The sequence below is a fragment of the Acomys minous genome (assembly GCF_964271855.1).
Source record: "Acomys minous genome assembly, chromosome: 4".
In the NCBI taxonomy this organism is placed as follows: domain Eukaryota; kingdom Metazoa; phylum Chordata; class Mammalia; order Rodentia; family Muridae; genus Acomys; species Acomys minous.
In genome coordinates, this window is record NC_140486.1 from 49,288,965 (window position 1) to 49,315,221 (window position 26,257).

The 26,257-nt window shown below is 42.5% G+C and overlaps 2 protein-coding genes across 4 annotated transcripts; both read right to left on the bottom strand.

Annotated features, from left to right (window-relative positions):
- Window positions 1-4,618: 4,618 nt before the first annotated feature.
- IGIP (IgA inducing protein) lies at window positions 4,619-13,596 on the bottom strand. The gene has a single exon (XM_084780430.1). It carries the CDS (start codon window positions 4,939-4,941, stop codon window positions 4,783-4,785), a length of 159 nt encoding a protein of 52 aa, XP_084636556.1. The 5' UTR covers window positions 4,942-13,596; the 3' UTR covers window positions 4,619-4,782.
- A 3,750-nt stretch (window positions 13,597-17,346) lies between these two features.
- PURA (purine rich element binding protein A) lies at window positions 17,347-25,793 on the bottom strand. 3 transcript variants are annotated; one of them, XM_084780409.1, is made up of 2 exons: window positions 25,694-25,793; window positions 17,347-19,333 (listed from the first exon to the last, which is right to left on the bottom strand). In XM_084780409.1, the coding sequence occupies exon 2, from the start codon at window positions 19,193-19,195 to the stop codon at window positions 18,230-18,232; it is 966 nt and encodes a 321-aa protein (XP_084636535.1). In that variant the 5' UTR covers window positions 19,196-19,333; window positions 25,694-25,793; the 3' UTR covers window positions 17,347-18,229. The 3 variants fall into 3 exon arrangements, with proteins under 3 accessions (XP_084636535.1, XP_084636533.1, XP_084636534.1); XM_084780407.1 differs by lacking the exon at window positions 25,694-25,793 and adding an exon at window positions 24,802-25,176; XM_084780408.1 differs by lacking the exon at window positions 25,694-25,793 and adding an exon at window positions 19,872-20,089.
- Between the last annotated feature and the right edge of the window lie 464 nt (window positions 25,794-26,257).

Consider the following 26,257-nt stretch of genomic DNA (forward strand, 5'->3'; position numbering starts at 1 on the left):
CCGCTGGGGGGGGTGGGAGGTGGGGAAGACAGAGAAAGACAGTGACAGAGACACAGAGAGACAGACACAGACAAGCTGGATGTCCCTTTGGAGGTCAGGAAACATCAGGGAAATAGCATTTTAGAAGGTGCAGGAAAATGCCTCCCAGAATTAAAAAACCCAAGCAAAACTCTTGAATGGGAGCTGATGAGGTTGGCTGTGGCTGATCCAGTTACCGGGCTGACTGCTGGTGGACAAGGGGTTCTAGGACTTCCGGCAGACCAGAGTCTCTCTGGAGATTTACTGTACGTACTGTTATTGGGCTTCTAGATGAATCTACATGGGCCCAGACAGGAGGTCTGTTCTACTGAAGTAGGGTGTTTGCTGGACGGTGGGGGCGGTTAGAATCTAGGGAAATGGAGAAGAAACACAATTCAACAAGACAGAGTTCAAGAGCCTAACTTAAAGAACCAGTGGTTGAGGTCACTGTGGTGGGAGGGTTAAGAAGTGGAAGAGCGCTTCAGGCAGTGCTTGATTTAAGCACAAGCAGTAGAAAGAGGCCTGGAAGGGCGTTTGCCAGCTCCCTTTAGACCTGCTCCAAGTTAAATCTGTGCCTCCATGAAAGGGAGGCGGGAGTGAAAACGTGTACTCCTTCATGAATCAGGCTGAGTCTTAAAACAGGAAACGTGCTCTCAACTATGCAGAGGAACTTTTTTTGTTTGGTTGGTTTTGTTTGTTTTTCAAGACAGGATTTCTCTGTGTAGCCTTGGCTGTCCTAGACTCACTTTGTAGACCAGGCTGGCCTCAAACTCACAGAGATCACCTGCCTCTGCATCCCAGCCTCTTCTGTAAGGAGTACACTGGCTTTACTACCTGGCTAAATAGTCTAGGCGAGGCACGGTAATGCTGAAGTCAGAGGGATTTACTATCGGTAGGGTACAGAGACAGGCCATGAAGGGAAGGGCTACAGTAAAAGTGCTCCGTCTTTAGCCTGCCAGGGCTTGGGATTCTGGCAGTGGAACCCTGGGGAGACTAATTATCCTGTGCCCTAGTGAGTGCCCTCATCTGTAAATTGAAGGTAGTAAGACTGCTTGCACCTTAAATGGGCTGTGGTAAGAATGAAATAAAATAACTTGTGTAAAACACTTGTTTAGTACCTAATTTTAAACATTCAATACTTAAAATGTAAAAGGTAGTAGGGTTTGGAAAAATACAGGACAGTGATTACACACCCATTACCAGAGACAAAAAGGACAGTTGCTGCCAATCTCCTGTGGAGACTGGCAGAGATTTAAGGTATGAGTTGAACAGGATGGAAGAATCAGGCTGCCTAAGACGATACCTTTACCAGGACAGCCCTGCAGGCTATAACATGGTGCTATCTTGCTTGTTTACACTGGAACATTCAGAGTCTCTTTTGTGACGTTTCTCACTGACAGTCTTACAAATAGCCTGATGTGAACAAATCAAAGTTGAGTCAAGTCAGCATTGGTAGGAAAGCTGTACTAGTGCTAACAAGGACACACTGGAGAATTGTAATATTAAGGTGGGATCCCATTTTCAGGGGAAATATACGGCTCTTGAGGTTCTTAGAGTGTGGAGGTGTGTAGACCTGGCAGATCTGGAAGTCGGTGCTACAGTGGGATTTCCTCCCTTTGATCCCAAAAGAGCAGAAACTCTTCTAAAACCTAGTATACTAGATCAAAAAGTCCTGTCAAATCTCAGGCACCCAAAGATGTGTGTGTGTGTGTGTGTGTGTGTGTGTGTGTGTGTGTGTGTGTGTGTATGTATGTGCACGCGTGCATTTGTGTAAGTATGTGCATGTGTTCTGCTTAAAACGCAATTATTAGTGGAACTAAGAACAAAAGACATTGCTTTAAAAAAACATGTGAAAGAGACAAATAAGTTACATGCTGCATGGTTAAATAAAAATTCACAGCCACTGCAAGTGGGGAGTGGGAAAAGACTGCCAATTTTATCATGTTATTCTGGTTCCTCTCTTAAGAGGTCTCCAAGTAACAGCTGGGCGCAGTGGCGCACACCTGTAATCCCAGCACTTGGGAGGCAGAGGCAGGAGGATTGCTGGGAGTTAAAGAGTCTAGCCTGGTTTACAAAGTGAGTTCAGGACAGCTAGAGCTACACAGAGAAACCTTGTCTCAAAAAAAACAAACAAACAAACAAAAAAACCAACCAAACAAAAAAAACAAACCAACCAATTAAACAACCAACCAATCATCACAAATGTCTCTAAGCCATCAAGCCTTGACTTGCAGTTCATACCTACCCAAGTCTGGGAGATAGCCCTGCAGTACTACAGTAGGACCTTACCTCAGGTTCTTGCTCTTCAAACTGACCACGGGGCACATTTACCATGGTCCCATTAGAGTCTTGGGAAGATCACGGGGCCTGACTTCCTGCTTCACTCCCTGTACTTACTGCAAGTGTGTGTGTGTTCTTCTTACAGTGTTCACTAGAAGTTCCTGCTCCTCTTATAAAGAAATCCAAGGAAGCCGGGTTGGGGGGTGAGGTGGGGGCAGCTAATCCCAGCACTGGGGAGGCAGAGGCAGGTGGATCTCTGTGAGTTCGAGGCCAGCCTGGTCTACAAAGCAAGTGTAGAACAGCCAAGGCTACACAGAGAAACTCTGTCTTGAAAAAACCCAAATAAACAAATAGAAAAAAGAAAATAAAAGCAATCCAAGAGCCAGGCATGGTGGCGTGCCTTTAGGGGAGGCAGAGGCAGGTGGGTTGCCATGAGTTCAAGGCCAGCCTGATCTACAAAGCAAGTCCAGGACAGCCAGGGTTACACAGAAAAACTCTGTCATGAAAAACAAGCAAAGAAACCTAGAGATTTTACCTGATCCCCCACTTCTTGAGGAAAGAGGGACACATATTCTTCAAAGAGTACTCAACTTGTTTTCTGTGTGTCCCCTAAAGCCATAGGCAACTGCAGAACTAGAGGAAACTAGTATTTTAGCCTGGTGACATAAAACTATAATACTAACTACTCGGGAGACTAGGGCAGAAGGGTCCCAAGCCGGAGGCCTGCCTGAGCTGTGTGAGGTCTTCTCTGTCTTGTCTGAGCTCAAAGTTAGTTTGCAATTTGGTGAGACCTCACCTCAAAAAGGTTTATTTTTATGTTTTAAGGGCTGGGATATAGCTTAGTGGTACAATGCTTGCCTAGCATGAAGATCCTAGGTTTGGTCCCCAGTTCCTGCCCCCATCTCCTGCAACTCCCCCCAGTACACACAGAGACACACAGACAGACAAAAACACACACACGTTTCTTAGGCACTTATCTTTCCCAAACAATGGCACCCTCACCTTTAGATTTTAAAAAAAGTTTAATTATTTTTATGAGTTATGGTTGTCACTTGTAGAACTTACTCCAACTCTTATTCTCTACAAAGGAGGGCATTTTGTTAAGAAAAGAGTAAAATGGCAAATTTTCTTGGGACTTACCCAGGGAAGCCTGTAGCTGTGACCTAGAATATTCTATGGTCATGTGTTAGGTTTTAGAACACAGCCCATCACTGAAAAGATTTTACCAAGTGCAATTTCTACCAGAGACAACTTGGGAGAACTGCTTGTTCTAACTCATCCTATGATCTTGCTTGAAAGTATGTGAAAATATTAATGATAAAAAGCAGAAATACACAAATAAAACTTCAAGTTCTACTTCCTAAAACCAAGGAAATATACCAATAAGGCTCCTGAGGCCTTTGTTTGTTTGTTTGTTTAATTTTACTCAGAGGTCAAAACTGAAGTGGTTCTTCTTGGTTAGAGAACCTAATCTTCTAAAATGTCCCAATGAAAGTGTCCCGAAGACTCACTCCCGTAGTATGTTTTCATGGCTTTACTTCTCCGTGCTATATGCTCCATAGAAAAGCAGTTTGAAAAGGCCCTTACTTCAAGGAACGACTCTTCATCTTAGATCAGTCTCTTGTAACTTGTATACTACCCCAAACCAATTCCAAATTTACTTGAAACAAAAAAAGGCTTCCAGCTGGGCGGTGATGGGGTGCACCTGTAATCCTAGCACTCGGGAGGCAGAGGCAGGCGGATCTGTGAGTTCTAGGCCAGGCTGCTCTACATGTGAGTCCTGGACAGGTAAGGCTACACAGAAAAACCCTGCCTGGAAAAACAACGCCCCCCCCCAAAAAAAAACCCAACAAAAAACAACAACAAAAAAGGCTTCCATGGGCCAGGAGCAGGATTTGTGGGAAAATTCTCCCTTCTTTTCAGTGCATCGGCTTAGCTAACTATCACAGCACCAGGCAATTTATTAAAAAGTTGACCCAGAAGCCACAGAGGGAATCCTCTCTCTCTCTCTCTCTCTCTCTCTCTCTCTCTCTCTCTCTCTCTCTCTCACACACACACACACACACACACACACCCCTTATAAGGAAATAAATTTTAAAAATAAAATAAAATAGAAAATGGGGTTTTCCTGTGTGAGAGAACACATTTAATGCCTGCAGCCAACTGATGAGGAGTAGCAGGCAAACAGTCTACCTGCTGCTATAAGGTCCTGGAGATGTCTCCACTGACCAAAACCCAAAGCAAAACAAAACAAATGGGCCAACCAGATCCCTCCCCCACAAAAGCATTGAAACAAAAGACTGATGATTTGTTTATGTAGTCACATGAAAAATAAACATCTTTATTTTTTGCCTACTTTATTTCATTTTTTCAAATAAAATTTAAATCTGTACAAAGTATACTGTTACAGTATATATTTTGTAAGAATCAATGCCTAAAAGAATCACAATACTTCAATAAGCAGTACAGCAGACCTCGCTAGCTTCAGCTTTGATATTGAACAAACTCAAGCCGGCTGATGCACAACACGGTTGCTTGGTTTCCACATGGTGAGTTCCCAGCACTGAGATGGGAGAACATGACAGCAAATATGGTTATATTACAGCCCAACACACTGCGCTTCTTCATATGATAACTGCACATATTTAACACAGAATGTTCAAATTTACTTTTTAAATTGCATTTGCTTACTTTTTAGTTGGCAAAATTCAGCATTCTTATATGGGGTCCCCAAACAGTGCAAATTAATGATATTCTATTGTATATTGGCACAACTCCAATAAGGATTAACTTGTAAACTCAAAGAATATCAAGAACTTAGCCCTAGATTTTAACTAATATACACCTGGTCCATTTAACCAAAGTCATTTTGGAAAGATAGTAAAGAGCAACTCTACTTCTGAAAGGACATTGTTTTGACCATTCTTTAGAGAAGGTAAATTTTTAAATTGTCATTAAAATGTTTTACTATAAAAATTTTACAAACTTGATTAGAAATTTCAAGATGATTCACAGCAGACAAATACAAACTGTTCATATTCCAACAACACCAAGGCTTAGACTTTCAAGTGGAGCACAACCGTGTCAGCTGTGTTAACTGAAACTGGACAGTGTACTAAGTTTATAAGTGGTGCTGGGTCTAGCAAGTGTAAATACACAGTATATTTCAATGAAAAGAATTGTCTTCTTTATACTTTATTTGTTTTCCCATAAGGAAACATTAATGTTTACATTCTTTAATAAAGTTAATCTTACATCAGAATATAACTTAATACTGTCAGCAACAGGGACCACACACAGTAAATAAGAAGCACATTTAAAATAAGTCTGATTTCACATAGATTAACATTTGTTGGTTAATAAAATATCGACAGTATTACAATCTTACAATATTTACAGTAAGAAAAATCTAGAGTAATATATACCTTTCACAGCAGGATTCCTTTTTAAGTTTTTCCAGTTTGGGATTGTGTGTACACGAAAAGCTCAAAATAAAGCAACTCTGCATGTAATCTTAAAGTAATGGCTACAGGGGGACTCTATCATGGCCATTGAAAATAATGGTGACTTCTCACGGAGTCTGTGGCATCTGAGAACCCAGTTAATTGACCAAAGTCTTGCTCAAACCAGCCTTAGTTACCCAGATTAAACCAGCTAGTTACCCAGATTAAAGCTGCAGAACTCCGGCCTTCCCCAACTCTGAAAACCCAACAGATTTTCTCATCATGCTATAAGAAAAGAGGGGAAATTGGTTTTAGCTCATACCTTATGGTTGGAAGCCTCCAACCAGTGCACATTCCCTAACATATGCCAAAAGGGGGGGAGGTTTCACCCCTAAGCATCACAAGAGTCTACCCTCCAAGTGCAGAGCATCCTGATGCCAAGCTCACACTCATTCTTTAACTCTTATGTAGTAAGGTAAGACATGAACCTGGCCCATATAACACCAGTATCTTGGAGACTTGGGATTGGGGCAAAGGAACAGACTTGTGTAGTTTGCACTGAGAGCAATAGGAAAAATGGGAAGCGATGCACATTTCCAATTAGAATGACAAGACAACCCACATCCCTAAACTGGAATTTGGCCAGGGCATCAGAGTTAGCACCCCCTCTCTGAGTACCACAAGCAATTAGGATATGTGCTCTGGGCTTCCTCTTGGAGAGCATCTACAGTAAGTAATGCAGTGTGGGACATTAGTTCAATGATGACTCCCAAGAAAGCAGATACAATTCTTGAATCTGGGGCTCTTGTCTGAGGTCAATCCTCAGAGCTGTGACCTGTCCCAACTCTGCTTACTTCACAATATCTGATGGGCACAGAGCACTCAGGGATACGGCTGCTGGCTGCTTTGGACTCTAGATCTTACAGGTAATCAACAGGTTTCTGGGATTGAATTAGCAAACTGTACCATGGCTCCTTAAACAGACACTGTCAGGTTTGAAATCATGTCAAGCATGAATCTTTGCTGTCAGGTCAGAAATCAAAGTGGGAGTGTTCCCACATCAGCCAAGGTTATTTTGTCAAAACCTTAAAGGAGTTGGACAGTTTTTCAGTTTGCAAGTGATTGGTTACTTATTTCAGTCAAGCTGGATTGGCAAGCCAGACTGAACTATTTAGTTTTGTGTTTTGATTCTTACATTGTGCTAACCCAAAGCTGCTGCATTTGGGCTAAATACACTGACAGAGAAAATTCAAACAAAAGTTTCAGCAAACTTCTGCGGCATTTTCTTTTTGGAAGTCAATGCAAGATCGAAAGGTATTTCTACCCAACAAAGTCTGTTTAAGTGTTTAATGTTACTTCCTTTTGGCCCTATACAGAACGTTATGACTTCTATATAGGTCTGAATGCTGCCCCGTGTAGATTCCTTCTGTATATCTAAAAATATATACTTTCAGTAGTTCAATACATGGTTAATCTTCCCACAGAGGAAGATTTTTGTAATCACATGTTGCAAAGTAGAAAAACATCTCCTTTCTAAGAAAGGAAATACACTTTTCTATTGTACACTTTTGAATAAGCCCAAAGGCATGCACCAAAAATCATTATTAAACTAATACATGCACTAAAATGATGTAGAATTAGACTTAAAGTGCTGCTTCTGGATTTTTAAATTTGAAGACATTTGTCAGGTGTTGACTCAAAGTCCTCCCCCACCCCCACCCCATGGTACCAAGACAGAAAAGTAAAAAGTATGCATAAATCTTTTAGACTACTCTTTACATGGGGAAGAGACGGATATACCAACTATCCTATATGTAAACTGGACTCCCAGTTTTAAATAAAATCAGTATTTACTGGTAAAAATTGTCAAAGCTAATACACCCAAACAAATGTTACTAGTAAATAATGTTCTACATAGAGAATAATTTACTTTGGTTTTATGCACCTTCTCAAAAATAATACTAGTGTCCCATACTTCACCAAACTGATGTGTTCCAGCAAAGTTGTAAGGCAACTTATTTTTCCCTAGTGCCATCTTTTTTTTTCCCAACAGACGAAACTAAAATCTTTTGGTGAGGAAGAGGTTAAGATAATGGCTAACCCCTTGGCATCCTGAGCATTGTGGTTTATCAAACTCTACCCTGCTAAACTTGTCAGGCACCTTGCCCCCTACCTTGAACCAGGAATGGCTCCCATATCTGGAGGTGACCTGACTCCTTATGAATAGCTCTCATTACTTTACTTCTCTTTCCCTTCTATCTGGATGTTATAAAGTCTAACAAAGCTAGCTGCAATGTCACATTTCACTAGTAGGGGCCACCACATGATAAAATTGCAATCTGAAATCTTTTAAGCCAATAGCTCTTAATTTAATCAATTATTTGTATTACAATTTTCTAGTTTGCTCAGAGCAAAAATTTCTAATTTGGGTTTCAGAAGATTAAGTGATGACCCTGAGGTTGTAGCAAAATTATCTATATTATGTGCATTTTCCCCCAAGGAAAGGGTACATCACTTTCGTAAGATTTTCAAAGGTATTTGTGACCACCCCCCCTTTAAAAAAAAAAGCACTACAGGGATTTAAGAGGGATACCCGTAATTCGTTGTAAATAGGATTGGGAAATGGAGACAGACAACAAAAATTGCCTGGGGGGGGGGGGGAAGGTGCTGATCTTTCCCTTTATTCATATTTGGGAAATAAGTGATTCAAAGTAGGGAAAGGGATTAACTCCATTAAAAAAATAAAGCCATTTGCTACAATTTTTTCACTTCCGTATGTGGTAAATTTAGCCTCCAAGAAAAGGTATAAAGACTGGATCTTTTCTTTTCCTAAGGAAATTCACAGATATAATGCTGAATGTCATCCACACTTAAAGAGCTAAGGCCATCAAATGTAGGTAACTCTAATGATGTGAGCCTTTAACTTATAGTTGTGAGTACAGAATTATCTAGAGTCAAATCCACATTCAACAATTTTCATTTCCAAAATTGGTCCACATTTAGACAACTACCTGGCACAATTCCTGTACACAAACCTAAGATCTGGACTATGGTTAAACTTTCTACTTAAAAACAAGGCTACAGGCGCCATAACCATGCCACATTGTGGAATCTAGCCACAAACATCCACACTATGTTGTAGAAGACATTCTCATCTCAAATACATCACTGAATCTTCAACATAATTTGCAAACATTATGAGCCACAATAAGCAGCAGAACATGGAGGGAAGAACATGGCACCACCTACACCCCCATCCACAGCACACTCAGGCCTTCCAAAATAACCAGATCTGAAAAGAGGCCTCTTACTTGCTGGTTCTAAGAAAGAAATGTGTAAAAAGCTACAGGGAAAGAATACAAAGTGAGACCATTAAGTAACTTATACAAAAACAATTCTAGCGGAAAATACATCTCTCTGTTCCATTGAGAAAACTCAACTTGTTTCTTTTCTTTTTTTTGACTACAGCATCACACATTAAAAGGTACATTCCTTGTTCTCTGTTCTCTGTATAGAGCACATCAAGGAAGCTATAAGGCTGACTCTGGTTAAATCAAAGTCCTGTACCCTTTGCTGTCACCATCCCTCAAAAAGTAAGTCAATATTAAACTGTCAAAACGAACAGTCATCTCATGGAATACCAGTTATGTGACATAAACCACCTAGAAACCATATGAACTTTATGGAAAGCTACATAAAGGAGAGAATTGCAACCTACTTTACTTCCAGTTTCTTAAGCATGTACCCCCAGTAAGACTCAGCTATCATGTACTAAATGAAAATATATCAACACTCCAAAGCCAGGCCATACTAGGCTGGAAGTTGGGTCTCAAAGATACAATTTCATATACATAGACATATTTCCTATTCTAAGCCTTTACTTTATTTAAACAGTTTAATAAAGCTCATATTTATAAAGAATTTTATGGGCAAATAAAGATTCATATTAAAAAATTTTATCAAAACAAATTTTACTGTTATAGGTAACATTAATAAATATTTTCTTGGCCTTAAAAAGCATATGTAATTGCATATGAGTTTTACTTTGGGTGGGATACTAAAAACAATTTTGCAAAAAATTAGAAAAGACTAGAAACAAAAGTTAAAGTAACTAGTCTTTAATTTCCAAAACTCAAGTGCAGAGATAAATAGTGCAATAATGAAAACTATAAATTTATAGGCCACTTTACACAGTCTTTTCTGCTTTTGCACTTTTCTACATTATCATCAAACCCTACAAACTGTATGCAGCATAGAAATGGGCTATCATTCATCTCCATGGCCTAGACTCAGGGGAGCCCTGTCATGGTCATCGCAGTCATTTACAGCACTGGTTCTTTACTTCTTCACTTCTTTTAAACAATTCCTAAGGGAGGAGCTATTTAAGAAGGCTCTGCACAGACTTAAACTATAGTATGTTAACTATAATTTAAAATCTGACACACAGTAAAATGTGTAAATTATACTAAGTGCCAACTCTCTAAAATAAGATATGTAGAAAATTGCTCCACTATTGTTAATGAACTTAACATTTGAGAAAAGAAAAAAACATTTTCCAAATACAGACCAAGACTTTCTTTTGGCTATTTTAAAACAAAATTTTAACAGGAATGTATAGGTATCTGATTAAAATGAATCTTGAAAGTAATGTGTCAAAACTACTAGGAATAAACCCATAGTAAATTTACAGTCAATCTGAACCCAAATTATGTAACTTTAAAAACCAGTATTTACCTAGGATTACAGAACAGATAACTAATCACCGTCAATTCACCTTACAAAGAAACACAAGAGAACGTAGGAGATAAATTATAACTAACATCTGTCTGTACTAACTACAGGGAATTCTATAATTTTAAAGTAGGAAAACAAACAGAAACATGAGTTCAGGGGATATGTTGTCTAGTTCTGGAAATATATTACTGAGGGCTTCTTCAGATCCACAGTGTTGGATGTCTTATAGGACTACAAGTGTAAAGGATATAGAAAAGACACTTAAAATAGCAATTCAGTGACTGTATCTGGTTTACTGTCTTCAAAACAGTGCATGTTGACCAAAGGCTAAAGTGCCTATAAAGGAAGGATCTTTGGGTGTGGATCTTTGTGGGTTATAAGAATCATTCTGAAATGCAAACATAAGCTACACTGTGACAAGAGCCCAAGAAAATAGTGAATGATAAATATCTCTTATAATTTTGAACTGGTAAATGAAGAAGGGTAAACTGTTATCTTTTTTCCACCAAAATAGTAAGTTCCCAACACCAATGTCTTGACCAGAAAAGCTGCCATTTCACAATTGTGCTACTACTTAAATTTGTTCAAAGAAGCAGACATACTATAAACCCTTAAACCACCATACATACACACCAAAATGGATTTGTATAATCCATCATCATCACCATAAATAGCTACACACTGACAGTTTTCTCTTAGCCAACAAGGGACCCATTCACACTTCCTAGTGAAGCGCAACCTCATTGTTCTTAGCCAACACGTCCATTCAGAGTTCCTCTTAGTGCTTTTTCCGATAGCCAATAAAAGCTCCCTTCCTTTACTTCTAATCACTGTCTTCTGAATCTCTCACACCCCCACTCACAAACAAACAGCTTTACCCTTTCTGCTCTTCTACTTCAGTTCGCAGGAACTGAAACACATACTTCTTACACTCTTCATTTCCCAGATTTCCAAACAAGCACTCATTTAGATGTTCTTCAAACTGCCAAATTAAGACCACAGGGAAAGGAGCAGTAGGGGGAGAAAAAAGCCAAATTTCTTCAAGATATAGAAATCTTTCTAGATCATCTGTTAGCTATGTTCAAAGAAGAGAATCATCATTTCACTTCTTTCTGAAGGAGGAAGTTCAGATGTCATGAGCAGGAGCATAAAGAAAAGAGCGTGGAGGAGGCAAGTTGTCAGACGTACTTGGCAAGGAGGTCAAGAGCTACCAACAACTAACTGCACTGCCAACTGTCAGTCCATTTCAGAGGAGTTTGCCTGATTGTTATTACTGTCTGAGCTATAAAGTGAGTACTTGTCACCTGTCCTGTAACTTAAATCCTCCTACAAGCCTTCTGCATTAATTCATCTTAGACCAAAATATACACTAGCAAGAATGTTTTCACAATTCCAAACACAAGAGTATGTTTTAGGATCCACTTTAGTAATTCAGAAGGCCTATAAGGTCTTCTGAATTACTAAAGTGGAGCCTAAACCAGGAAAATTAAAACTCATTAGTTTAATTCCTCTCATAAAATGCTAAAAAGTTTAATTACTATGCAAATTAATAATAAAAACAATGTATTCAGAGAAGCACAAAAATATGATTCCAAGAACAATTAAATATTTCTGGTCTGTAAAAAGTAGCTTAATTTTACACAAAAGATCACCACCACATTTCTACATCTAGCAACAAGACGACAATCTTTCACAAAAGCTAGACAACAGAAGGGAGGGAAAAAGGAAAGAGGGGGAAGAGAGCAAATGTAATGGAAGGAAGGAGACATAAAATGGAACATAAAGCAAAAATGGAAGAATAGCTATAAAATTCTTACAAGGAAAACAAGAGGCTATTTTCCATATTCAGCTTTCCTGAATAAGTTGCCTAGACCCTTCAACATCAAAATCTAGTAGTCAGTTTGTAGATGGAGGATGGCAAACCACTTAGAACTAGTCACATTTCTCATATTTCGTCTGTTTGCTCTTTAATATAGAAACTCTAATGCTAGTTTAGATCATTAATTCAGTTTTTTTTTTTTTTGAAAGCAACAAGACCTTTCAGGACTGAGTTTTTATCTTTTTTTTTCCCCCCCCAGAGCTGAGGACCGAACCCAGGGCCTTGCACTTGCTAGGCAAGCGCTCTACCACTGAGCTAAATCCCCAACCCCTTAGATCATTATTAAATAGACCATTATAATGACATTTCTGCTCAGAAAGAGCTAGTCAAATGGCCAAGGCCTTAAATTTAGGTTTGGTTTTAGAATCAAATAGCTTCATAAAATTTTAAACCAGCTTTTCTTTAAAAATGCACTGCAAACTTTGTAGAGCTATAGTAGCCAATGCTGCATTTTAGGCAGTGATCACTTTAGTTTTATAGATTATGTTACTATGAATGGCCAATTTTGGCTTATAATGAAAAAAGGCAATGTTTTAAGTTTTGGCAAGGTTTAAAGCAAACTTACAAAATTATAAATTTGCTTAAGCAATTAAAAAGATCTCTCCCTTATTGTATCCCATGACGAAACATGAACTCTAAGTAACTGATACTCAAAATCAGAGATAACAGCCACGGACATTACACTCTCACTGTTCTGCCTCCTAAGTGCTGAAGATGCCCATCTTAACTTTCCTTCACATGGTAAACAAAACTTCATCCTGATATCTGAGAAACAACAAAAAAGGTGGGAATTGATTTTCTATCTCAGTTTTTATGGGGAAGAAAATATTAAAAGTGCACTTATGTGTTTAAAAAACTGGAGCTATTAAAGCTACCTAAGTAATTTCAGGAAGCCCCATTCTAAACCATCTGTGTATGTATATATGAGTGTATAACATGAAAAAATACTAGTGGAAATACTGGAGAAGAGAAGGTAAGTCATGTGAAGATAAAAATAATTCCATGCCCATAATGGGGTCACCATGGCTGGCAGATTAACCCAAAATGTCATGAGAAAAAATTCTATCAGTTTAAAAAGTTTCAACATTGTCAAAATACAAAATGTTAAAGTGCTGAACAAAACTGAGATAATTTCCTCAAACATCAGGTCCCATTTTTTAAAAAATCAGGAAGAAAAAATATGATATTACATCTTTTCCAACCCTCCAAATCTGAATGCACATAAGGATGCTATGAAGTGCCTGGGCCACCAAACCCACCCAGATTCTTCTCAATAGATTTATCTTTTTCCCTCCCTTCCACCCAAATTTAGCTCTGTTTTCCTGCAGGAAAAGGTACAAATTCCTACAATGATAACAAGAAATAAAACAGTGAGTACAACTGATAGAGATCCATTGACTTTTATTACAAATGTACTTGATCACTTGGCTTCAAAAAGTTTAAAATCAATAGCCTAATATCTGTATGCCAGTACAAAGCAAACTGTTTTACAAATTAAATACCTAAAAACGACAAAAATATTAAAATTTGATGAAAAACAATTATAAAAATTCTTAATCTTTCTTCAAAAAAAGGAGGCAGTCTTCCCAGACCTATCATACAATGTTTAATAGTATTCAGCTTTTAGAACAGGTAGCTAAATTATATTGTTTAACTAAATTATATTGTTTATGTCAGCATTTTTTAAAAAACCTCTTAAACTAATAGATTTTATTTGTATATGCTCCAGTTAAGTTTGTGAATGCCATCTGATTGCAATATAATCATCTCTTTAATTGACTTAATTTACACCTATTTAATAATTTGCATAGCTTGAAAGGGATAAAGGTTATTCTATGACTAATTAACATAGACTATTATAGTGCTATTTCTCAAGGCAGTAAGTATTTGCTCCCAAATGAAAATTATCTGTCTTCTTTCAGCAGGGGTTAAAATCACTAGCAGCTTTCTCCATTACCTGAAAAAAGAAAAATCAAACTAGAATAGTTATCCATCTCTAGGTGTAAAGGCCTAAAAACAAAAACTGACAGACTTTCCATTTTGAGTCTAATTCTAACCCCTGCATGGGACTAGAAAGTAAGACTTTCAAGGTCTTTTAAATTTCCCATTGGTTTTGGTTTCTACTTTCCATGGCTTTTGAGAAGCAGGAGAACATTTTGTCTTTCCTGACTACTTTGTCTTTTTTTTTCTCATTTGGCAAATATTCATCTACTCCAACGTATGTGTAGTAGAGGAAAAGCCACCATGGCTTTCCCACGACCCTCCTTTGTTGTCAAAGGCATATATGATTTCTACAGTTCTGGTTGGTTAACTTTAGCTCCCTCTGTGGCTGGATGACTGCTGCATCTAACATCAGCATGATAAAATAGGAGGCACAAATAAAAGGTAGCTTTAAAATAAATTTTGATGACTTAAAAGCAGGGGGGGGGGGGAAGCCACAAATACCAACACCACTATCACTACCACAGCCAACACACACACACACACACACACACACACACACACACACACACACTCACTCTCTCTCTCTCTCTCTCTCTCTCTCTCTCTCTCTCTCTCTCTCTTCAAATATGGTGGCTGATCTCTGGATCAAATTACTTGACAGTGTCTCTCATTTTAAAGAACATCAATATTTCAATGCATTTCAAGTTTTCTTTTTTACTTAGGCAAATAACATAGTTTAACCAAGCTCTTGGACCTTAACTGTAAGACAAAGCAGATCAATAAAAATAAGGCATATTTGTCATGAATTAAGTTCTGTTTGCTTGTTTTTGGCACATTTGATCATACTGTCTTCTATGAATAACACATATGGTCAAATATACCCCCCCTTTTTTTTTTCAGCACAAACTGGGGCTACTCACTAGTAAAATAAAAACAAGAAGAGACTCTTAACATAATACACTGAAATATAGAACCTTGGTAAAGTACCGAGCACCTGGGAGAGGAAATGTAAGGGAAGGATGAAACAAGAGAAGGGGAAGGGGAGATTAGGAGGTCAATGGGGAGAGAAAGTGAGATGCTTTAAACAAAAAGAGCATCTTTACAGTCACTCAGTCTTTTCTATGACCACTTTTAAAGTCTTAAAAGATCTGCATGTGGATTTCTTTTTAAACCCACTGACCATAAATCAGACAATGGATTCAAAGTCCTAGTAAGATTGTGTTTAACTGTTATAGTGTAAAGACAACTGCACAATACATGTGCTTCTTGATCCGGTAGGATTCCAAGCAGAATCTGAAGTCTATAGGTAAGAAAGGTTTCACTTTAGGTAGCTGACCCAAAGAAACCCTTACTAAAGAACTTGCATCTCAAAGAAAGGACACTTTGCCTAAGTTTGCTGTGTTTTTGTTGACTTGCACTACTGACTGCTGGCTACTATGAAACACTGATCTAGGAGTACTCCAACAACTTGTAGCACAAGGCTTAACTTTAAGAAGCTATAGTAAACAAGAAACAAAATCAAAGCAATTCTCTTTCCTAATTAGAAACAGCACAGAGAATGCAATCTTTTCCATATCACAGTTAAAGTACAGTGAACAAAACAGCTCAACAAACCTTAAGACAAAAAGTGCAGGTTATTAATGTTTACATGCAGTTGATAAGCATTCCAAATGTCACATTATGCACTGTAAAAGCTCAACTTTACTATAGGAAAATAATAAAAAAAATGCACCTTGGGGGAGGGGAAAGCAATTTAATAATTTCCAGTGATTTTTGTAAGTAAAGAAACTCCTAACTATTGTACGGTCACCTCATATTTAACATTGTATGAATATGAAAAGCAAACAATGGGAAAATGCACAGTACAATGAAAACAGCTTGTTATTCAACACATACAGTAGATCTCAAAAACAAAGACAACACACTCAACCAGAAAGCTTAAAAATATTAAATCAAAACCTAAAGAGCCAGCAGGAGAAAAAAAAAATCCATCACAAAAGACAACTGTTCTGCCTTCCTAGGCCGATGCTTTCCAATGGGAGAGGCACTGACACCTTCCCACTCCTACAGGTGGTTTCTTCTACATACAGCAGGTAGATCTAGATGGCTGGATTTGCCAAGAAACAATTGCATGTCCAGAACTCTCTCTGTCAGACAAGATCCAAGATCCTCTTTTTTTCTTTTTTCTTTTTTTACCAAAATACTTTCTACAGAATTCCAAACCAAAATGTACTGTATTTAAGGCATCTTTTTTTTTATAACATTTTCTCTTCACTCAAAGATGATAGTCATGCAGCAGTTTAATGATAAAAAATATATTAATATTTTACTATACAGCAGCAAGAAGTTAGTTGTCAATTAAAAGCACACAAACATCTTTAAATGAAAACCTGTAAAAGACTATCGATACAAACAATTTCAGTGGAGGACACCAGCTTGGTAAAGTGCTCTCCTAAGCTTGCATTTTCATACCCTACACTTTGAATATGAGTGATAATAGAACACGCTGTTGACAGAAGGCTTGTACACTTGGGAACACAAATACACTTAGCATATAATGTAGCCAGTAATAACTAGCACCACAGCTACATGGAAATCCTTTACATACACCAACTTGGCTTTCACTTTTAAAATGAAACTCAGAATCCATGGCTCAGTAGGATAACTATAATGGTGTTGCTTTGCTTTTAAACAGGTCTACATAAGTTAATAGCACTGGCAAAAATCAAAAGATAGCTTCAGACCTCTTACAAGTTTAGGAGACAGTGCTAGTGACCACAAATAGACTCACTACCTGATATCCAAGTACAGGTTCACTGGAAATTGCTGCACGTTAGTTAGGTTTTTAAAATCTTTCTACACATAATAAAAAATATATATTATGAACAATACAAGTACATCTCATATACACAATAATAACAAAACACCTACTCAGTCAAAGCAAACAGATGCAGAAAAATATTATGGGTAATTTCCTTTTTCTTTCTCTTTTTTCTTTTACTATTTGAATAACTTTGGTTCCAACCATAAAAATCACAACTTAGCAAATTTCATTTAAATGCCTTTTTAATAATTTCTTCATGTTCACAGAAGTTTCACTGACCATTTTATATGTTTAAGGTCCAGATGCAATGCATATTGTATAAAAGAGAGCACTTATTGTTTACCTTGCATGAATTAAACCTACGTACCTTGAACTCTACAAACTTCTGCATAACATTTAGACAAAGCTCAGACACACAGCATGCCTAGCCCTCATATATATACACATCTCTAATCACAGGTATATAGGATGTCAAATATACTATAATAACCTCCATGTAAGGTTTGAAATTTGGTAACAAAATGAGAAAAACTAAAAATATTATTTTACGTGTTCTAAAATATCTCTTTTTTTTTGTGCTAAAGTCAAATGTTAGCTCAACATGAAAAGGACTTTTTATATAATTCAGCAATATTATAATCTTGACCATTTTGCAAACACTTTTAATAATAATAGCTTAAACGTGTACAAAAGTTCTTGGTTAATTAGGGAAATAAACACTCAGTTCTTTATATTTTTTAATCAAGTAGGAAACACAGTTCATATAATGTTATTACTTTTTGTATATTTTTGTTTTGTTTTTAGCAGCTGCTTACTGTTTTATATGGTGGATAAAGTGGACAACATCCAGCGATGGGTGGCAAGTCAAGAAGAGAAACTGTCAGTTGGTGGAGGTTCTGTGGGTGGTGCTCCCTTGGAGTTTAAGTTTGTTTGTTGGTTTTTTTGTTTTGTTTTGTTTTTTTGTTTTTTAATTTTTAACTTTTTATTCTCTCTTTACAGTATATTCTCTCTGTGTGTGGCTGTGTATGTGTGTGTGTGTGTGTGTACACACGTACGTGTATGCATGTGTGTGTGTGTGTATGTGTGTGTCTGTTTCATTCAGTTTGATCAATCTTCTTCCCCTTCTTCCTCACCCTGTAGTAGCAGGGTGGCAGTGGTGGTCTCCTCCTGCTGCTGCTGCTGCTGCTGGTGGAGCTGCTCACACGCAGCCCGCTTCTCCCTCTGCTTCTCTTGAATCTTCTTCATCTCCTCCGAGTACTTGCAGAAGGTGTGTCCGAACTTGGCCCACACCTTGTAGGGCACCGTGATGGAGTTGCGGTAGGTGGGCTTCACCTCACTGACTCGCATAAACACGCCGTACTTGTTGGAACCCACATCGAAGAAGAAGCGCTTGTTGTCCACAGTCAAGGAGGTGCCCTCGGGCAGCTCGGCCGGCTCCTCCTCCACTCCATAGTCGTCGATGAGCTTGGCCAGAGCGTCACGGAACTCGATGAGCCCCTGCGCGGGCAGCGCAATGGTCTGGCCCTGCGTGGAGCCCAGGCCGGGCCCCCGGTTGACTGTCTGGCGGATGCGCAGGAAGCGGCCGCGCTGGTTCTCCTTGAGATCCATGTAGTACTTGCGGTTTTCTCGCACCAGGAACTCGCTCTTGAGCGCCCGGCGTGGCTCGTCCTGTGCCTGGGCCAGGTCGGGTGGCTGGCTGGGGCCCAGCTGCGCGTAGTGCTCGATGAAGTCGCCCAGGTAGTCGCGGAACTCCACAGCTACAGACATGGAGAGGGTGAGGCGGCTCTTGTTGCCGCCAGCGCCCACCTCAGCGATCTTCAGGAAACGGCCCTTAGCGTTCTGCTTCACGTCCAGGTAGAAACGCTTGTTCTGGATGTCCACCCGCTTGGAGGCCAGCTCCTGTGTCTCGTGCTGCAGCCCCCCCGGGGCCCCGCCGCCGCCGCCACTGCCGCCGCCGCCCCCGCCGCCACCACCGCCCCCGCCGGAGCCTGAGCCCGAGCCCGGGTGCCCTAGGGAGCCGCCCGAGCCCAGCGCCGCACCACCCTGCTCGCTGCCGCTGTCTCGGTCCGCCATGATGCTGCGCTCCGCCGCCGCGCCGCCGCCTGCCGCTCCGCCCGCCGCCTCAGTCGCCTCAGCCGCCGCTGCTTTCCCTCCCCGGCTCCGCCTGCTGCCGCCGCAACCCCCACAGCCAGTCAGCCACTCTCGCGAGATCTGCGGGAGAGACGAGACAGACGAGACCCGGTAACAGGGCACTGACTCCCCAGTACAGTAGCAGGGCGCCCTACTGTACGCGCCCACCCGCCCGCCGGCACGTGACTGCGCCCCTTCCCCAGCCTAGCCACCCTGCCCGCCTGCCCGCCAGGCGGCGCCCACCCGCCAACCCTCGCCCTACACCCCTCTCGTGGGGGGGGGGGGGAGCGGGAGCGCCGCGTCGCAGTTCTGCTGCCACCGCAGCCTCTGCCACCACCACGGCCGTAGCTACCCCTGTTGGCCAGACCCTAAACAGCCTCGACTAGTGGAGTCGGGGGACTGGGGGGGAGCGGGGGGATATGCCGTATTAAGCACAGAGATGAGGCCTAGCTCTGCTTTCCAGTGACCCCAAAGAGAGGATGTGGGGGAGGGGCCTTCATAGCACAGCAGAGTAGGATGCAGAAGGGACACCGAGTCACAGCCCCCCTTTCCCCTGTGGGCCTGACCCAGACCCAAACCCAGACAGGGCCACCCACCACCCGACAGGGCTGTCTCCTACCGCAGAGCCGTGGCCGAAGAGGCAGGCGCGGAAAAAGAGGTGCTGCGGTGGTGAACCCTTAGCTGCAGAGGGGGCTGCTGGGGATGAGGACTGGGCGCCAGCAGCAGTGGCGCGGAGCAGCAGACACCTAGCCTGTCCCTCCCCTCTCCCTCCCCTCGCTCCCGCCGCTCCCCCTCCCCGCGCACGGCAGCGGCTCTGGCCTCAGATGATCCCGCTCCCCCCTCCCCCCAACCGCAGCCCCGCACAGTCGGGCGGGCGCACTCACCAGCGGGGGGAGCTGGGCTGAGGACAGTAGCCGCACCAGGGCCGGGGTGCCCGCAGTGCCTATTCCGGTAGGCTATGCCCTTACTCTCAAAAAATAATAAAAAAGAAACCCACGTTCACCCAAAACCCTGCAACCAGCCCCCTTTGGGACCACGGCTGCCTGGCTGCCTGGCTGCCTCCCCCCTCTTCCTCCTGAGATTTGGGAAGGGGGGCACCCTGCTTAGGGCTCAGCCCAGCCTGGGTTGTACGCCAGCTCTGCAGATGAACCAGGCCCCGCTTAGCATCCAGACCCCAACCCACTCTTTAGAAGAACCCAGAATGGAGAAGAAAACCCCATCAGGCTTTCGTAAATTCATGAACTAAAAATGTCAGGAATTTCCTGGGAAACGCAGTTCCTTACGGGATTCATTAAAGCAGGTTCGCTTACCCCTTTACTCTTCCGCCCAGCAACCCGCAAGTATCAAAGAGAGGCCCCCCCCCGTAAAATATTAAAAGATCTCTTGGATTTTGTGCAGACAGGTTACTGACCATTAATTAACCAATCAGTCTTTGGATGGTGATACCTAAAGGGGATTTTCTGTAGCTATAGAAAGTGTCCCGAGAATAAAGATGAGGCACAGAAATAAACATTTTCTTTTAAAACTATTATCCACAATCTAGGGCTTATTTCCCAACACCGAGACAGTGAATGCTCGTACTCCCTCCACTGCAGTGTGCAGCCTGACAGCCGAAGCGAAGGCCCATTTCCAGAGGACCCTTACCAATGACCTCAACTCCACATCTGGAGAGGATACAGATCCAGCGGTTTACCCCTTGCCTACACAGATACTCCCTCTACTCTAATTATGTGCCTGTACATCTGTGGGTTCCACTCCTGATGAACTTCTCCTTTGCTTCCACAACTAGGAGCCACCTTCCCCACTTAGCTGCAGAAACCAGTAACTAGATAGTTGCTCAAAGGGGGGAAATTAAAGTAAGAACAGTCTAGGGACAGTGCCTTTCCAATCCTGAGCCGGCAAAGCCCCTTAATATGGCCTTTCACTTTGGGGACAAACCTGTCTGCTGGTATTCACGTCTTCTGCATCAGTTTGTCTTCTCCCATCCTCTGTCCCCAGCAAGAGCCCCGTTTTACTTCCCATTAGCCACACTCACCACTTCCTACTAAAGAGGAAGAAACAGGGCAAAGAACCCTGACCACCAAGGAGCAAGCCAGAGGAATCCTGTGAGCCAGCCTGGGAAACACACACCTGCATACAGTGATATCTGAAAGAGTTCCCTGAAGAGGAAGCTCACTCTAAAACGGAAACCTTTGCTTTGAGCTTCACAAAGAATTTCTCCTTAATTTAGAGGCAGTCTCTAGGACCACATAAGGCCTTTTCAGTGCTGAGTTTTCTGCACTCTCCTCTATGCCCAAGTCGGTTAGGTTAAGGGAAACAGAACTTTTAGAGGATTTCCATATCACAAGAGACAAATTCCTGAAGACACGGAGGTGCCTACAGGCTCCCTACAAGCTCACTGAAACAGTCAGGACCCTGGATAGACCCTGGCAACTCCAGTAAATGCTGCGTGATAAGGTTTCTGCATAGAACGGAGCGCTCTTGTGCTCTTACGGGTAAATTGAGGAAAAGACCCAGTGAAGTCCGGATCTAGAGGGGTGGCTGTTCTTCAAGAGTTTACTTTACAAAGAACCAAGCCCTGCCCCCTAATGAGAACTCAAGAAAACAAGGCCAGTGGGGTTTTGATGAGGCCACCCGCCGCCGCCAGCACCTTCATTCTTACAGGCTTGGGGCTCCAAATTGCCTTCCGGACTAACTCCATAGCTTAAATTTCTTGCTGTTCCAATCATTTGTTTCCATGGATTTTGAAGCAGTTTGAATTTGGGAACGCTCTGATTTTCTGGGGAGAAAGGGGGACTATCACCAGAAATTGACATCTTCCCCGGAGCAGAGGCAACCGATGACATTTCTAGATAGAATACAAGTTAAATATCATTTGCACACGTAAAGTGGGAATTTTAAGTGAAAAACAGCAAACAACTGAGCCTTCTAAGTAAGTATATGCTGGCTCTATACTAGTCATTGTAATGTGATTTCTGCTGTACATTTCTTCCTCTGTATCTAAAAAGTAAACAAGATTGAAGATTCCCCCTCAATTCAACGATAAATTAGCTAGGTAGCATATTTTTTAATACTTCACATAGAGCATCAATTTCAGGATAAGCCCTTAATGTGGAAATTTTATCAGACTATAAGGTAAAAGGCGGCTTTCCATAGGGTATGACATTTGTCTTCAAAGGCAGCCGGAAGGAATGAGTATTAACTTACAGGAAAGTCTTAAAATGTTTAGAACTTCAAGTGAGATTTAGAAGTTTTATCTGCATCCTGGCTTTGAAGAACTATAAGAAAGTCGTGGACTTACAGAGTCTTTTAGCCGTTTGTTAACTACCTAAATATACTAACTTGATAAATGAAAGACCTGTTCTAGTGTTTAGCTCTTTGAATCAATTACTTCAACACACATAGGTATAAGACTAACCTTACAATTCCATTACAATGTAGGGAAAACTAAAAAGAGACAAAATGTAATATGCAGCAAAATGTCCACATTTATGAAAAATTATCAACAAGCAACATTTCCTTTTCACTCAAAAATTTCTTAAAGTTTGATAAAGACTTCTACGTCATTTGAGCCCCTTTATTAACATGATACACACACTTTAAAGATAATCAATATTAAATTTAATCACTATATATTTAACAAACTTATCTATATATATGTGTGTGTATATATATATCCCCCCCCCCCAGGACACATTTGAGGCAGACCAAGAAGGAAAAAAAAAAACACCAAACAAACAAACTCAATTTTCCTCTGCCTGAACTACAGGTGATTCTGAAATAATATAATTCATCTCTTAATGAAAAGACCAACATAAGTTATAAAATAAACTTGAGGAGAGGTTATTTACTTTCGGGCAGTAAACTCTTGATTGTAGAGTTCCCAATAGAATCACGTTAATACTTTACACAGATTTTAACCTTCTCCTCCTCCCAAAAGAGAGACCATTGGAATTTAATTCAAGTGCTACTTGGGTTAAACCAGACAATTATCGTCAATACTTAAATCATTAAAAACAACCAGAATGTTAGGCTGCAAATGTTCAAAAGCCGATGATAGAAGAAGGGATGCTCTCAAATAAACCTGACCATTAATATCATCCCACAGAACTAGCATTTCACGAGTCCTTTTAAAGAAGCTCTCAATAGCCTATTCTCTAAAAGTAGCTTTCTTTGACACTGTATTAGTGTTTAAGATTAAAGATATAAACTAAATATTCGAATTCAGAAAGGAACAAATGTTCATTTTAAACATTTGCAGAACAATTAAAATTTAGCACATATTCTAAACTCCTTTAAAAATTCAGAGAACCCGACATTTTTTGTACCCCAAAAGTCCAAACAAAACCGATTCAAAAGTCAAACGCTCTCTCTTCATCTGATACTTAAATGGTTTTACTAGTACTGTACTCAAGGAACTAGAATCAGCAACTTTTTCCATAATCTAGTGAACACTCCAATTTTCAAGGCGACAATTCCCTTAAGTCTTTGGGGGGGGGGGCAAAAGGGAGCCTTAAAGTAAATTTTAAAAAAATTCCTCTTCTCTCTGGCAGTCTCCAAAAGATGCCAAACCAAATCCAGCCTTTTGTAAAGCTTCCTTCCAAGGACATGAGGCGGAAAACATAGACACCAGTGCTAAAAGATGTCTTACAGCTCCTAGCTGGACAAAAAAAAAAACCCGTTAAGGGGCCCAGATCAGAAGGAAACACAGCCTCCAAGAGTCCCCTCAGAGACAGCGGAAAAGAAGGCATTTTTAGGGGGAGAGGGACCAAGGCTGAGAGCTCCATTACACCTCACTGGTTTCTCAGTCTCTCTCTACCAAAGTTCAGGCTTATGGTAGATACATCTGTAGGGTCTTTCCCTTACATCACAACCCACCTATTGCCCTACTGTTGGCCTCAGAGGCGGCACATCCGTTCCTTTTGCCCCCACCCCCGACAAAAGCGGAGTTGGCTACTAAGCAGACAGACCTGGACTTCAGGTTATTGCTCGGGGGGCCACCCATCCTTAGGCCTGGCTTCATCTGAGATGTCAGCGCCGATTTGTCTTTTTTTTTTTTTTTTAAACAACGCATCTTGGGCGTGTGTATGTAATTTTTTTGGGAGGGGGGGCGGAGCAGGAGATGATGTTAGTAGTGGAATCTAAATTATAGATCCCTCCTTCCTCTCCCCACCTTCAAGGATTGCTGTACTAGGAGCGTCGGGACACTGTCTAGCGCAGTGTCCCAGGCCTCGGGACCACAGTGGTCTGGGGGAATGGGGCTCAAGGATGGAGAAAAAAAAAATCCGCATCATTGATGGTCTCCAGTGCCTGCGGAGGGAGAATTGTTTTTTCCAAGGGGGAAATGTTATGCTGTTCCTTCTCGGAGGTGGGAGGGGGTTCATTCGTCTCCGCCAGGCCCCGGGCGGGCGGGGGGGGGGCGTTGCTGCACCGCCTGGGTCTGCAATGGCACTATAATTATTTCTGGGCTGAGAGGACAGTTGCAGGGGACAGGGTGGGCGGCACCTCGAGCGTGGTAGTGACAGCAAGCAAGGTCGCGAGGGGCTTACCCGGGCCGGCGGGCTGGCGGGCGCTGTCCTGCCGCAGGTGAGGGAGGGCGCAGGCTGGAAGGAGGCTGGCGCGCGCGAGGCCGGCGCGAGGAGGAGGAGGAGGAGGGAAGGAGGGGGAGGCGCGCGCACACCTGTTCTGGACGGCGCGCGAGCCGAACGGCGCCTCACTCGGGCTCTGCGGGCTGAGCCGCGAGGAGGGCGGGCAGCGGGCGGGGGCGGGCCGCGAGGGGAGGGGAGGAGGCGGAGGCGGCGGCCGCGCGGCGGGCTCGGGCCTCGTTCGCTCTGGCTCTCGCTCCTGCGGGCAGGCCCGGCTGGCACCCCGCTCCTCCCGCTCACTCACAGCCCCTTCGGCTCCCTCTCCTCCTCCTTTCCCTAGCGGGATCCGCTCGCCGCCGCCGCCGCCGCCGCCGCCACGGCGAGTCGTGGCAGCCAGACGTCGGCGCGTAACCCGGCGCTCTGTGCGTGACTCCCGGCGACGTCAGCGCGCGCCCCGCGCTGCCCACCCCCTCCGTGGCTCGCGCTCGCGGCTCCGTGGCGGCCGCGGCAGCCGGGCGCGCTCCCCCCTTCGGCCTCGCACGCGCGAGCGCGCCCTCGCCGCCTTTGGCGCGTCGGTACCGCAGCCCAGGCCCCAGGGCGCGTCTGAGGACTGGGACGGGTGGCGGCTCTTCCCCCACCGCACCCCGCTCCCGGGGCGCCCCTAGGGCACTCATCCCTCGCAGGCGATCGGGGCGCCCGGGCCGGACTCGGACCCGGGTGGAAGCCTGAAGGGCCTGCGCCAGCTCTGCGTTAGGGCCTCAGCGTCACTGCGGCTGTCGCCGCCACCTCGTCACACGCCCCCTCCCTCCGCCGGGCTCGGCGGCCGCGAGCCTTTCATCTCCCGGGAGGGTCTCACCTTGGCCTTCAGACGCCCGCGGAGAGGGGCTGGAGGGGCGGAATTAGTGTACAGCAGAGAGGCTTGAGGGTCAGGCTTATACTCGAGGAACCATTGACAGGAAGTGTGGGGTTTCTGCCCAGCCTCCCACGCAGTGTAGGTGAAGCTGGGCCCCTTTGAGGGAATGTGACTAAGGACAAACACCCTGATAAATATTATTTATGCGTCCTTGGGGAGAATGGGGAGAAAAAGGTACTTTTCATAAATTGCTGTGCAAGGGTGAAAGCCAGGACTATACAATGTCCTTTTTGGGGGGTTATAAAATCTTACCAACTTTGAGAAGATTTTTGGTGCACAGTGGCTGTAATGTATGCTGTAACATCTTAGTCCTCAACATTAAGTACACAGAATTAACATAGATAAACTAATGATGATCTGCAAAATAAATAACAAACTGCTCTCACCGTCTTTATTTAAATAGATCCCCAAGAGAAGTCGCCCTATTATTTAGGAAAATAAAGGAACGAATAAAAAAGCAATTCAAAGGAAATGACCCATTGCTCTTCAACGCATATCAAACATTTT

Bases quoted from the DNA above. Each gene is read 5' to 3' on its own strand.
- IGIP (XM_084780430.1), bottom strand. From the start codon at position 4,941: ATGTGCAGTTATCATATGAAGAAGCGCAGTGTGTTGGGCTGTAATATA.
- PURA (XM_084780409.1), bottom strand. From the start codon at position 19,195: ATGGCGGACCGAGACAGCGGCAGCGAGCAGGGTGGTGCGGCGCTGGGC.